Source organism: Beta vulgaris, chromosome 1 (genome assembly GCF_026745355.1).
Source record: "Beta vulgaris subsp. vulgaris cultivar EL10 chromosome 1, EL10.2, whole genome shotgun sequence".
Taxonomy (NCBI): domain Eukaryota; kingdom Viridiplantae; phylum Streptophyta; class Magnoliopsida; order Caryophyllales; family Amaranthaceae; genus Beta; species Beta vulgaris.
The window spans coordinates 17,516,800-17,532,060 of NC_079202.1; the positions used below are offsets into that span (position 1 = coordinate 17,516,800).

The window sequence follows — 15,261 nt, forward strand, 5'->3', positions numbered from 1 at the left end:
TTTGTTTTTTAATGGCAATATTTTTTCAAGAGTCAAATTGATTAGCTTTTCATTTTTTATTTCGTTTCCTTGCTGTACAAATCTACTTCTTTAATTTATATAGTGCTCTACTTTTTACATATTTGTAGATAAAAAATTATATCAATAATTTAAAATTTTAATTGTGCTTCTATATATCAATATTTTTCAATGCTTAAACAAGTATTACATCAATTGTCATTATTGAAGTTTTTAATTAATTTATCTCGAATTTTTTCGAACAACTTTGAATCCACATAGATCAAATCTACTTTGCTTAAAGTCAAAAACAGCACCTCATAGGTGCGCCTTCATCACCACTACATCAAGCATATCATTCTTAAGTCGCAACTACGACATCATGTTTCACGTGAATTAGACCCACCTAACTCAGTATTCATATATATGGTTTTTTTATCAGCTGTTCTTATCAATTTGAGACTTGGAATTCCAACACAGGGACCATGACTCCACGAGAACTAGCTGCTCCTATCCCCCTCCCACCAAACCCATAATGCGTTCAAGTATCCTGTCGTTCTTATTATTGATGAAAGTTAATCTAGAAAATTCTAGATAGGTCATGTAATGTAAGGAAAAATTTTATATGCATGTCTTAAATTGTCTAGAAAAATCTTGTAAAATATCTATGTAAAAAAAATCTAAGTTTAGAATATTTAAGTGTGTGTTAGAAATATCAAGGTCTAGAAAAATCTAGAAACTAAGAGGGAGCTCAAATGAAAGGGAGCCAAACAAGTGAGCTCCACACAAAATATTAGGAAAGGTAGAAACAAAGGTAACTACCAAGGTGAATGAGAGACATGAGCTCTCACAAACACACTTGTAAAATTTAATTATCAATGAAAATTCAATTTTACGATACTATTCGGGTCCATTACAACTTTCGCATGCGACCACAAACTTCTATCAATTATCATATTGCATAATGCATAGACAGCTTCATTTTATATTAAAAAAACCTGTATGTATAATTCCTATACCAAAAAATAAAAGAGATGGCTAATGTAAATTAATTTTAGCAAGAAACCCAAGTAGGCTTGTATAGAAATGTCAATGTGCTACTCATCTATTGTCAATGCAGGGGATGGATTTTCCACACTTATATCAGCCCAGAAATCTGATCTCCATCCGTACCCCACCATTTATGGCAGGGCAAATATTTATAGTGATCGCTGTCAATGCAACCCTGTCCCACCACCCGCTTGGATGCCTATACTTAGCTCGATACTCGCTCCATTATTTGCCATTCCAGCCCCACTGCTTAATCATGCGAAAAAAAAGCCAAAAAAAAAAGCAAAAAAACTTATTTCAATATGGAAATTCTTTTAAACTAGCTTTTTAAGTACGCGATGCGTGCGACAATACTTTTTTCAGTGTGATATTTCATAATATCGAGTAGCTGCTTTTACATTCACACAATACATGCAACGACAACTTAGTATAATACTCCATCCGTTTCCTAAAGATCTTCCCACTTACTGTTCCTACAGATACCAAGGAAAATTAAGTTGTGTGGGGCATGGTGTGAGTAAAGTAGGAGAGAGAAATGGGTTAAGATAAATAAACAAATAAAAAGGGGTTAAAGTAGGAGAGAGAAAGGGAGTAAAATTGAATTAATAATGTAATGGTGGACCATATGATAGTGACATGAGAGGGTAAATAGGGAAATTTGTTTTGCCAAATAAGGAATAAAACAAAAGTGGGAAGATCTTTTGGAAACACCCTTAAACGGAAAGAGGGAAGATCTTTAGCAAACGGAGGGAGTAGTATAAAGTTGACAGGTTTTTTTTTTTTTTTAATAAATCCTATGTTTTGTTCAACTTCTTAGAACTTATTTTCAGCAAAATAATTTCAGATAAGTTCTTGATCTAATATTATTATCCTAAACGTAATTGACTTGCACAAATTGAAATTATATAAACCCATTAAAATGATCATTTTGGCAATTTTTCCTAACTAATATTGTGGAAGTATTTATTTGAATTTTATTTTATTTTGGCAATTTTTTCTTTTGATGGAAGATTTTGATATTCTTAAATGAATTTGTTATCTTTGTTTTTTTTAAAATTTTTTTTAGTCTTTTCTTCTTTTACCAGCCTAAAATTTAAAGTTATTCTAACTGTAGTTTTTAAAAATGACAATAATTTGATTGATTACCCATTATTATTTTTAAAAATTAAACAAAATTGATGTAATTAAAAAAGTAAGGGTAATATAGTCATTTAATTGGGAGACACCATGTCTCCGTCCTTACTTATATAATAGAGATAAGTAGGTATAAGACGAATGAAAAGCGAAGGGGGTTGGGGTGGGGTGGGGCGAGGTAGGCAAGGATGGGAATGATACAATTTAATATCCACAACGCCCGTATCAGATGGTAAGTATAATTTTCATCTCCATCCATAACCCCATCATCCATAAAATCTACCCATTTTCGGCCACCTAATTGGGGCGCATAAAGGGTGGGTCTCCATGAAACCCGTCCCACTAACATCCATAGACTTGTATTTAGTGCTATATCATCTTTAATGAAGATATTGTAGATATTTAATCGATATTCCACATCCTCACCGATGACTTCATTGGTCTTTAACTCAAGCAAATTTTTAGGTGCTCTCGTGATCACATTTTTTACACATTTGGCATATGGTTTTTTTTTTTTCAAATGAACAATATGTATATAATATAAAATGTGAAAAAAATTGATAGAGATAATTTAATTTTAGGTACTCCCAAGAACAGTATAAAACTTTATTAAATCCCATGATCATATTTTGACACACATAAATAACAGAGTGAAAGAATGTAAAACTAGTAATATTGCAGTTATTAATTCAGTTAACAAAGTGTGGAGTTCTCCTTGGGAAATTAGAAGTATCATTGTAGATTTTTCTGTGGATCTTGATCGCTTTTCGTCAGTTCGTTGTGACCACATCTTTCGGGAGGCCAATCAAGCGGCGGACTTTATGGCTCATCGTGGCCACTCTTGTGCCTCTTTGTTGTATTCATTTCCTCCTTATAATGTGGATTTTTCCCTTATCATCCGTAAGGATGTTTTAGGTTGGCCCCCGGATTGAGTGGGGGTCTTTCCTAAGTTTTTTTTCCTAATCAAAAAAAAAAAAAAAAAAAAGGGGGGATTTGGGCCATTTGGCAACTTCAGATCCATAGATCCATAGTCAGGACTTCAGAGGTTGGCTAAAAGCGAATATGTCCTTTAAACATATGTTTAGGGATATTTTCTTAGTAGTGTCTCCCGCATATGTGTCATAAAATTCAAAAGGATAGGAATAACTATGTGTTTAATGCCCGGAGATCCCTCTCCTATACAAGTTTTTAGTTTAGGGCTTGTGGGAATGCTCGTGAATGCATGCGTATATTTTATTGAGGAGTGATAAAATGTTAGCAGCTAGCGTTTTAATTTGTCAAAAGGAGGATTCAAAAGCAAATAGAGGAGTGGGAAAGAATTTGGCAGAGAAAAAAAAAAGCTAGCATCCATGTGTCAACATGTAATTAGCACACATGTCACAATATTGTTTATCCAAAACAAATTACTTTTTGCAATTTTTTAAACTTGTATATCTCAAGAAATATATTTTAGAAAAAAATAAAAAATATACCAATATTTATATATTTTTATTCTCTACAAATAGACATCCATTTTGATATAATTTCATACAATATTTATCTTACTCTTATCCTTATAACACACTTGTATCTTGTTATTACAATGCACCTGTTTTATGTTAACATACACTTGTTTCTTATTACCATACACTTGTTTCTTAATACAATACACTTGTTTCTTGTTGAAATACAATTGTTTTTTATAACACACTTGTTCTTATTATTACAATACACCTGTTTCTCGTTAACATACACTTGTTTCTTGTTAACATACACTTGTTTCTTATTATTACAATACACCTGTTTCTCGTTAACATACACTTGTTTCTTGTTAACATACACTTGTTTCCCCATACAATACACTTGTTGCTTGTTAAAATACACTTGTTCTTTTAACAATAAACTTGTTTGACGTAAAGTAATTAAAACTGATATAAATTTTAAAACTGATATATGATGAAATTATATCAAAATGGATGTCTATTTGTAGAGAATAAAAATATATGAATATTAGTATATTTTTTATTTTTTCTAAAATATATTTCTTGAGATATACAAGTTTAAAAATTGCAAAAAGTAATTTGTTTTGGATAAACAATATTATGACATGTGTGCTAATTACATGTTGACACATGGATGCTAGCTTTTTTTTTTCTGCCAAATTCCTTCCCACTCCTCTATTTGCTTTTGAGTCCTTCTATTGACAAATTAAAACGCTAGCTGCTAGCGTTTTATCACAACTCATATTTTATGATCATATTGACACTTCATTTGTGGGTCCAAATGAGGTTGTAGGAATTGGGGGGTGGGGTTTGGTTTGAAGTAATAAAGGTCAATGGCTCACGAGGTTTGGGAAAACTGTTTATACTTATCTTATCATTTTCTTGTTGCAGAGCTACTTGCTATTTTGGAGGCCTTGTTTGTAGAGTCTCAGTAGATATCCAGGCCATCATATATTCTAATTGTCAAAATGTAATAGATCTTATTAATAATGAACATTTTGATTTGTGTATCAATGTATTAAACAATTACAGGTTGTGACTTAAAAGGTTGTTGACGACTCAGATTAAGTATTGTAATAGAAAGTTTAATCAAGTAGCAAATCGGTTGACTAAGTTTATTGGGGCCAATTATCAAAAAAAAAAAAAGGTTTATTGGGGCAATGGAGTCCGTATATAATGTAATTAGGGTTTCCCCCTCCCCTCTAATTATTTGTATAAAACTTTTAGATTCGGACTGTAATATTTTCAACTCTATTAATTAAAGAATGAAAAGGCTTTGTTTGAAAAAAAAATGAACGTAAAAGGGCGCAAATATACTCCAAGATGTAACATGAAAATTCATGCTTTGGTTTGTCACAATAGAGATCTTTTTGAATCCGTGGCCAATATTTGCTTAAAAACTTCCAAAGTTAAAGCAAAACTATCCCTTACTAGCGATAAAGAAAAACTTAGCCGCAATTAAGCTACAAAAACATGTAAACTTTATCCTTTCTAGAAACAAATTATTACAATTTTTTCTTTGAATAATGCAAAAGTGTGTTTTAATTCTCAAAATATGCCCCAAAAAAAAAAAAGAATTCCCTGCGTATCGTCCACGTAGGACGGCACGCGAAAAAATGTTTTTTTTTTTTGGTTTATCCCAAGAAAACCGCTACTCACAGTACACCTAAAACGCTATCTCAAGTAGCGGTTTACCTTGGCAAAATGTTGCAAGCACATATCAGACTTGATTAATGAACCGCTACTTGAAGTAGCGGTTTAATTCAAGTAGCGGTTTTACTTAAGTTGAAAAAAAAAAATTCTCGCATGCCGTCCTACGTGTACGGTACGCAGTAATTTTTTTTTGGGCATATTTTGGGAATTAAAACCCACTTTTGCATTATCCAAGGAAAAAATTCGTATTATTACACACAATAGAACTATAAAAGGTAGAATTGTATATGAACCATATATTTTCAAATCAAGGGCTCGTATTGTTGGAAGGGAAAGATTTAGGGTTGTATTTTGATGAGATAAAATAGGAGGAATTTTGAAAAGAGAATATATGAGCGATTTTTTATTCAATGGTTGATCATGCTCAAACTCTACCTTGTAGAGTTATTCTACAACTCTAATGGATCCAGGTGAATTTTGAGGGAAAAAAATTAGTGGACTTTTGAAAAGATAAGTTAGTCATTGATTTTTTATTCAATGGTTGATATTGATCAAACTCCACCTTGTAGAGTTATTTTAGAAGTCTAAATGATCTAAACACATCAATCACCCATTAATCAAGCTGATTATTTTAGAATAATTTTAATTCATTCCCTTTGGTTTTGTACGAAACCACCTATTTTTAATTTAGGAGAATATAGGCTTGCATTTATCTAATTTTATATAAAATTAGACCACCTATTATAATAATTTGGGTTTAATTTTCCCCTTTCTTACTACTAATGATAATTATTTTCTTATAACTTTTATCAATATGTCTTGAGAGTAAATAATAATATATCAAAGTTCAACATCGAACATTATGCACTTCTTTAAAAAAGAAACGAAGTTGGCACCAGTCCTTAGTCCCATTTTAGTTAATTGCTTCATTGTTATTTCACATACTTTTAGAGAAAGAATAAAAAAGTATTGGAAAAAAATATAGATGCCTCACAAAAACAATTAATATAGACAAATTTTGATTTCACCTCCCTCTCCATGGGTTTTACCTAATTTGAAACAAGAGACTTGATGAGTAATTGATTATCACAAATTCCACATACCTTTTTTCTAGAAAAAATTATATGTTACGTTGTCGAGAACTTATGCAAGAATTTTAAACATTTGACTTAAGAAAAGCAAAAATGATTAAGAGATTTATTAAAGGGACGGATCGAGATATTAATCATCACTTTATGTTCAAAATTTACGCATTGCATTGTGAATTTAATAATACAATCATGTTTCATTTGATAGCCGCTAATAAATGATGGTTATGGGAATGGATTCGAAGTGTAATATTACAAGGGGATCGCCCTTAAAAACTCCACGAGGAGACAATTTCAACTCTCTGCATGTTTGTGTTTTTTTCTTCATGTGGAAGTAATCTCATCTCTAAATTTGTGTTTTTTTCTTCAAAGGAAAACAATTTTCATTACCACTTATTACCACCTACAAGAATACAAGGTGGTATTGAATGGGAATAGAAATTCAAGAAGAAAAATAGATATTTTAGAGTAAATTAACATTAATATGGGAATGAACAATAAGTTTACTCAGAAATTTATATACGAATTTATTCTCATTATCATCATTTATGAACAACAATAAAATGGGCGGTCAAGGTATTGGAGATATTGAGTTTTAATGTTTTATTCATCATAGCAGAGAATATTATTGCTGCTATTGTGTTTCCTATGAACATTTATCTTAGCTTCGATTTACTTCCTTAAGTAAGCTAGAAATATTTCTAGAAATAAAAAGGAGATTAAGATGAAAAGATTAACTAATACTAGGTTTCCGGTTTCCTGTGATTTACCAGCTATCAACATTATTGTATAATTAATCAATGTCATTTAGCAATTCAATACAATTGTTCCAGCTTTATCGTATCGTAATTATGTAATTTAGATCACAAGGGTAGATATTAAAACTTTAAAAGGTCTCCACACATGCTTGAGTTGAGAAGTGTCTAACCAGGTACAAATTCTGTAAAGTTTCTTCCTAATTCCACTTGAGAAAATGAAGATAAGTAGATCAAGTAGCCTACTATTAAATTAGTATGTGAAAAGAAGAGTCTAACCCAATCAAAAGTTTAAACTAATTATCGTGTTATATACTCTGTCAAGTCTCTCATCACTCTCTTTTGGACGCGGGAAAAACTCGTGTGTGAGTTTCTCATAACATTGTATAAAACAAGGCAAGAAATGCTTAGCATGAAATGTTACCTTAAACTTGAGAGAAGAACTAGAGCTTCCATTGCCGGCAAATCATTGTCCTTGAGGTCTCCTATTTCATGGTTTTGTGTGCCACTTCCTTGCGTATGTAATGAACGTTGGAGGTGTGAGAATTTAGTTTGTTGCAGTGGCGGCAGGGTAAGAGGACAAGACTGAAGAGCCATCAGTCATGACTGAAAGAAGGAATAGAGAAAAGTGGGATAGATCCGAGTAAAGTAGATTGCAAGTAGCAACTTAAAGTTGAGGACACTTTAGTCTTTGCAAGCTCCAATGATAGTTGTTTCTCTAGTCATGACTTGTCAATCATCCTGGTTGTCCTCAAGCTAACCTTGTCGCCCACTTGAAGATTATCCAATACACCAAATTGGCAAATTATGTTCATTTATATCAACTGGGATTGACCTGAATGTTTAAGCAGGGGCGGATTTACTATGGGTTTACTGGGTTCAGGTGAACCCAGCGATTTTTGAAAAAAAATTGCCCAGTTTTTTTTTTAAATTAAAAATATTTTAGTAATTAGATATATATTATATGCGTGCAAAATAAAACATAAAAAGAGCTTGTGTCCAGTGGTTTGTATCTTCACTGGTCGCGCGGATGATGTGAAGGTTTGAGGTTCGAATCCCACGAACACCCTTTTTTTGACCTTCTCTTTTCTAGTTTTCTTTTATCAAAATTTCAAACATTAACTAAGCCTTCCCAATTCTCATTTCTCCCTCAAAACACACGCACTGAACACATCAACACAACCGACATTTTCCCCCCAAAGGCCAAAACCCTAACTCCCTAGCAACAAGCCAACGAAGAACTGACCAGCGACGGCGCATCGCGCACGGCCACCGTCTACTTCCGTCTTCCCCACTGCACATCAACCAGCGAGGCAACGACATTTCCGGCGACCGCATCAGCGCATCTATCCAACTATTTGAAAGGTAAAGCCCAATTCTTCAATTTAAAATATGAATTTCAGTATTTCGCTATTTCAGATTTTAGTCTTTTAGACATTAGATGATTAGAATATCTAATTGTAGTTATGTAATTTTGTTAATCATTTAAATATTGAATACTTGAATGTGAAATTCACAACAAGAATCCGCCTTTTTAGCGTCTGAATTTAGCGTCCGACAGTATGAGCGGACGGTAAATTCACAATTAGCGTCTGATATAAGACAGACGCAAATTAGCGTCCGCTTTATGAGATTTAGCGTCCGTTCTTTTAAACGAACGCTAAATAGCGTCCGTGGCGTGCAATTACCGTCTGAAAAACGGACGGTAAAAAGAGATATAAATAGGCACTTGACTACCTCAATCGACCAAATCATTAACCCTAAAGGCCTAAACCCACGCTTCTCTTTCTTCCTCACTCTTTCCAGCCTCTCTCTCTCTCTTCCTCACTCTCACGTTTCTCTCTCGCCTCTCTCTAGAGCCTCATCTCACGTTTCTCTCTCTACTGCTTCACCCCACGGTGCTCTCTTTTTCTTTCAGATCTCACAAAGTCGACGGTAAATATGTTTCAGATCTCACAAAGCCGACGGTGAATATGGCGTTTCTTGATCTCACCCCACAGTTCTCTCTCTTTTCTCTCTTTTCTTTGTTTTTTTAATTTTTTTCGTTTTTCGATTTTTCTTTATTTTTTTGAGTTTTCGATTTTATGAGATTTTGATTTTGTGTGTTTTTTGTATATCATCTTTTTATTTTTGGGTTCGAAATTTATAGATTTTTTGGTATCTAGGGTTCGAAATCTGAGGAGTTTTTGGAATTAAGAGTTAAATTTGGTCATGAATTTTTTAGCGAGGCTTATTTTGTTCATTCACTATTCTGTATTTTTCTAGATTTTGGTTGGATTTCTGAAATTTTACATGAGTTTAAGTGCCTTGAGTTTTATGGTTGAATTTCTGATTTATATGTTTAAATTTGGGAAATTATGGTTGAATTTTTTCGTTTAAATTTACCTTATGAATTTATTAATAAAGTGAAAAACGAAAAACGAAAAAAAAAACACGAAAAAATTAAGGTCGACCATGAACTGATGAAGACGATTGATGATGAAATGGTTTGAGTTTTGAATTTTCTTATATATTCGTTTTTAGGGCTGGGTTATTTTTTTGGAAAATATCAGATCTAGTCTCTATGGCTATATGAATGTTTGAATCTACCGTATAGCATTAATCAATTTTAAAATTAATTAGTTTTATTTCTTTTTTTGGTTGATTTTTTTTATCTTTTGGTATTTATAGGTGGCTGGCGAGACGGAGCGGTGGCTGACGCGGTGGTGCACTGGTGAGGTTACTGGCTGGCGCGGTGGCTGGTGCTGAGGCTGCCGTAAATTGGAGTTGTTGTATTAGATTTTAGTTACAATGTAATTATACTATTATAGTACTAAATTTTGGTATTATATTGTAATTATATATATTTGTTTTAAATAAAATTTTCATTTGTTTAATTCTCAATTTTTTGTTATTCTAACATTGTTCATTTCAATAATAATTCAAAGTTAATAAAATGAATTAAATAAAAATAATAAAAGTTAAACTTTGGGCAGAGTGAAGCTCATAATATCTGTCAAAGAAAAAGAAAATGAAAAAGAAAAAGAAAAAGTAAAAGAAAAAGATAAAGAAAGCACATAATGAATGCACCTGACTTAGTGTTTTAGCGTCTGATTTACAGACTTAGCGTCCGATTGAAAGTCGGACGCTAATTAGCTTCTGATTAACGCCGGAAGCTAATTAACGTCCGACTTTGAACCTGACGCTAATTAGCATCCGACGTTAATCGGACGCTAATTCTGAAAATCAGACGCTAAAATTTTAGCGTCCGCTTAGCGGACGGTAATTAGACAATTAGCGACCAGGGGTTTTGCATCGGCGTTTTAGCGTCCGTTGACGGACGCTAATCTCTTTAGCGTCCGATCCCGCGTTTTTAGCGTCCGATTTTGGCAGACGGGAAAAAGCGTCATTCTTGTTGTGATTGTGGATTGTGGAGTTGTTACTTGTTAGTTGTTAGTATTACTTAGACTCACTGACTCACTACTCAATTACTCATAGAATGAATTTGTTGTTTTATGAATTTCAGTTTTAAATGTTGAATGAATGAATGTGAATTGTGGACTTTGGATTGTGAATTTTGAATAAACGTTGAATGAATGTGGATTGTGGACTGTGGATTATGAATGAATGAATGATTAAATGTTATTGAACTTTTTAGTGTCTAGATTCATGGAGTTGAAATTCTCTTGCTTGTGTTATTGTGTAGATTGTATTGTGAATATGAAGGGTTTAGAATTTTTTTAGAATCGTGCGGGAAATAAGTTACAAAAACCATCCGCTTGTTCTTATCCTAGTTCAAGAGAACCTCTAAACCCAATACAAGAAGGTGAAATTCGTGAATTAATGTATTGAACTTTGAGTGAATAAATGTATTTTTTTTTACCGGCTCCGAACCCATAGGGTTAGAATCCTGGATACGCCACTGTGTTTAAGGGCTTCTCGCTCCTTAATCAAGGTTATCGAGTTCGAGCGTTGAGTATGGAAAAAATTTTAGCTGAGAGGGATGATGCCCTTTAAGGTCCCATGCAAACTCATGCAGGAGATTAGACCACTCGTCGAAAGTTGTGGGAAACTTTTCGTTGTAAGACAAAAAAAAAAAAAAAACCATGTTCATTTATAATCAAAGAGATAAACTAACAAGAGACAACATGAGTATTGTCTTGTTGGGCCAAAAAAGGACCCAAGTTTTCGCCTTAGTTTCTTTTTAGCCAAAATAATTAGGTTGTAGCCTTGTAGGTGCTTAATACAATGTTATTCTTTCCTTAGGAATTTTGTCGCAATACACTCTCATGCACACAATTTTAAATGATGGATAAAGTGTGCAAATTATTGTACGGAACTGAGGATGAAACAAAGTTTCCACGACATGGGAAGACTATGGGCCTGTTCTCCCCAATATATTTTAAGTTCAGTTCACTTCAGTTCATAAAGAAACTAATCAGCTAAGCAAAGTTGCTGTTAGTTTAGAGAAAAGGAAGAGAAATGTATTAAGAGAAAGAATAAAACTCTTACAATATGAATTTACAATATATCAGGGATATTATGAGAGAAGAGTATATATTGTTAGTTGTAACTAACTAACATCTAACTAACTGATATTTACAGCTGTTATTACAATATAATTTAGGAGATATAATTTATACTCCCCCTTCAAGCTGGACCAAGGATGTAAGTCCAAGCTTGAGAATAAGAGTATGATGCTGTTGAGAATTCAGAGCCTTTGTTAATATATCAGCAAGTTGTGCAGCACTAGAAACATAAAAATATTTCTATGAAACCAGCCTCCACTTGCTCCCTTATATAGTGCATATCCCTCTTAAGATGCTTGGTCTTTTCATGGAACATGGGATTCTGAGCTAAGTGTTCTGCAGACTTATTATCACAATATAGTGAAATAGGAAGAGCAACAGTGACTTGTAAATCCTCAAGTAGACCATGAACCCAGACTAGCTCAGAAGCTGCAGATGACATACTCCTATATTATGCCTCAGTTGATGATTTACTCATTGTTTGCTGTTTCTTTGTCTTCCAAGACACAAGATTAGAGCCAAGAAATACTACATAAGAACTTAATGATCTGTTACTGAATTGGCATGCACTCCAATCAGAATCACTATATGCACTAATCTTTAAATTTGAGTTAGCAGAATAAAATAAACCTTGATCAATTGTACATTTTAGATACCTTACCACATGCATAACAACCCTTAAGTGTGGACTTCTAGGTGCGTGCATGAATTGACTGAGGTGTTGCACAGCATAAGAGAGGTCTGGTCTAGTGATTCCAAGATATAACAACCTGCCAACTAATCTCCTACATACATCAGGATCTTCAAGAACATCACCAACCTTTGTTGACAATTTTAGAGCAGCTGATAATGGAGCAGGAGCAGCTATATAGTCAACCATGTTACAATCAGTGATAATATCATTGATATATTTCCTTTGAGAAAGAAAAATACCCTGGGCATTCCTCTTCACTTCAATACCCAGAAAGTAATTTAACTGCCCCAAGTCTTTTATGGTAAAGGCTTTATCAAGAGCCAATTTCACCTCTTCTATCTGAGAGATAGATTTCCCTGTTAATATCATATCATCCACATATACAAGGACAACTAAGAATTGACCATTAAGAGATCTTGTGAAAAGAGACTAGTCTTGCATTGATTGCTTAAAACCAATAGACTTTAAGAATCTACTTAATTCCTTGTTCCACTGCCTTGAAGCCTGTTTAAGGCCATATAGTGACTTCTTAAGCTCACATACTTCTCAAATCTTAGCCTTTGTATATCCAGCAGGTGGAAGCATGCAAACTTCCTCATCTAAAAAGCCATGTAAAAACGCATTATTGACATCAAGCTGGTAGAGAGGCCAGTGCTTTACTGCTGCAAGAGAAATAACAACCCTGATTGTGGCCAGCTTTGCTACAGGTGAAAAAGTCTGATTGAAGTCTTGACCAGCAATTTGTTGATACCCAATAGCAACCAACCTTGCCTTATATCTCTCAACTGTCCCATCTGGTCTTAATTTTGTCTTGTAAACCCACTTAGACCCAATAGCTTGCTTGTCTTTAGGCAAAACAATTAACTCCCATGTTTCATTGTCTTCCAAAGCTTTCAATTCTTTATTCATAGCCTTAATCCAATTAGGATCTTTCTTGGCTTGATTTTAGTATTTAGGCTCAATGATCTTACAAGAGTTCACAACAAAAGAAATGGATTGAGAATGATTATCAGAAATATCAGTAGTATGTGGTGTATAGGTATTAACAAAGTTTTGCAATTTCACACTAGGAATAATAACTCTTGAAGATTTTCTGAGAGGAGGTTTATCTTGAATAACATGCTCAAGATGAGTATTAATAGGAGAAGAAATAGAAGTAGAAGAGTTGGGAGAAATAGAAGAAGTAGAATTAGAAGAAGTAGTCTGAGAGATAGCATGATCAGAATGATGATGAACTTCATTTGTAGCAGAAAAATGAACAGGTTCAGTTATAGGAACATCAGAATGAGATTTTTTTTTTTTGTAGATTCAGTACCAAAATCAATTAATCTCACTTTAGAAAGAGTGGGAGATGTAATAGGTTTGGCATAAGGAAATATATTTTCAAAGAAAATAATATATCTGGAAACAAATGTGTTGTGATTATCCAAATCATAGAGCTTAAAAGCCTTTTGGCCATAAGGATACCCAATAAAGATGCACCTCCTTGCTCTTGCATCAAACTTATCTCTCTTCATAGCATGATTATAGGCAAAACATAGAGAGCCAAACACTCTAAGTTCATTGTAAGAAGGACTTTTGCACAATAATACTTCATATGGTGTCTTCCATTTTGACAATTTCGCAGGTAGCTTGTTTATGATATGAGTTGCAGCAAGCACACAATCCCCCCATAATTTCCTAGGTAACTTAGCATGAAATCTAAGAGCCCTTGCGATTTCTAGCAAATGCCTATGTTTTCTTTCAACTCTTGCACTCTGTTGTAGAACATGAGGAACACTCTTCTGGTGTATGATGCCTTTACTAGCAAACAAATGAACACACTGTTCTTTTATTAACTCTATGCCATTATCAGATCTAATCATCTTAATTTTCTTATTATGATGTGTTTCTATCATAATAAGAAAATCACTTATGGTCTTCAGAACTTGAAGCTTGTTGTGTAACAAGAAAGTCGAAGTTACTCTACTGCAATCATCTAGAATAGTCAGAAAGTATGAAGCTCCATTCAAAGCCACTACTCTATATGGCCCCCATAAAGCAACATGAATCAATTCAATTTTTTTTTTTTTTTTTTTGGCAATTCAAAATTTTTATTGACTACCAAAAAAAATGGTAAGGAGAATACAACTAACCATCCATACAAACCCACCACTGAACAGGCTTAGAAGGGGGGCAACAACCAAACTGCACACAGGCAGCTGACAAACAACAATAAACTAACCAAGAAGAAACATTCTATCCTGGTCTGAACAAGAACAAGCAATAGTGAAGATAACATCATTAACCACCTGTTTAACAGGAGCACTACTTCCTTTAAAAACTTTGCTATTCCTTTGTTTTCACACTGCATACAAGGTTTCAGTAAAGTATTTAGTGTAGATTTTTGCAAATCTACTACTACGATGAGCCTTTGTTATAGCAAATCTCTCCTGCCTATCAAAGACACCAATAGGGCTATTTGTGTGAAGATTTTGGCATACCTGGTTCCAGATATTTGCTGCATAAACACATTCAAAGAAGAGGTGTTGAGTTGATTCATCTGCATTCCCACATAAGCTGCAAACTTTATCACAAGGTATATTCCAAGTGCTGAGATGATCAGTGGTAGCTAATTTGTTTTGTAGTGCCTCCCATAAAAAAATTTTGCTCTTTGGAGTTGCAAGGTTATTGCAGATAAGTCTTTTCCATTCAACTCTTGGGAAGGTGCCAGAAGCAGTTGGTAGACTTTCTTGATGCTAAATTTTCCTTTGTCAAGTACAGCATCCCAGCCTCCTAAGTCATTGAGTATACTTCTACTGTCAATAATCTTCTTTAATAACCATGAAGTGGTAGCTTTCACCTCTACATTACTGATATTACTCCTTTTAATGTAATATGCATTAACTCACTTAACCCACA

General features: G+C 33.6%; 2 protein-coding genes and 1 long non-coding RNA gene across 4 annotated transcripts; all 3 read right to left on the reverse strand.

Annotated features, from left to right (window-relative positions):
* Window positions 1-812: 812 nt before the first annotated feature.
* LOC104905651 (uncharacterized) lies at window positions 813-7,931 on the reverse strand. Of its 2 annotated transcripts, none has more exons than XR_791752.3 (2): window positions 7,583-7,931; window positions 813-1,293 (listed from the first exon to the last, which is right to left on the reverse strand). It is a non-coding gene; the product is annotated as an uncharacterized LOC104905651 (long non-coding RNA). The 2 variants fall into 2 exon arrangements; XR_791753.3 differs by having other exon boundaries at window positions 813-1,296.
* Window positions 7,932-12,117: 4,186 nt separating this feature from the next.
* On the reverse strand, window positions 12,118-12,729 carry LOC109136275 (uncharacterized mitochondrial protein AtMg00810-like). Its single transcript, XM_019252213.1, has one exon. It carries the CDS (start codon window positions 12,727-12,729, stop codon window positions 12,118-12,120), a length of 612 nt encoding a protein of 203 aa, XP_019107758.1.
* A 177-nt stretch (window positions 12,730-12,906) lies between these two features.
* On the reverse strand, window positions 12,907-13,269 carry LOC109136274 (uncharacterized mitochondrial protein AtMg00820-like). The gene has a single exon (XM_019252212.1). It carries the CDS (start codon window positions 13,267-13,269, stop codon window positions 12,907-12,909), a length of 363 nt encoding a protein of 120 aa, XP_019107757.1.
* Between the last annotated feature and the right edge of the window lie 1,992 nt (window positions 13,270-15,261).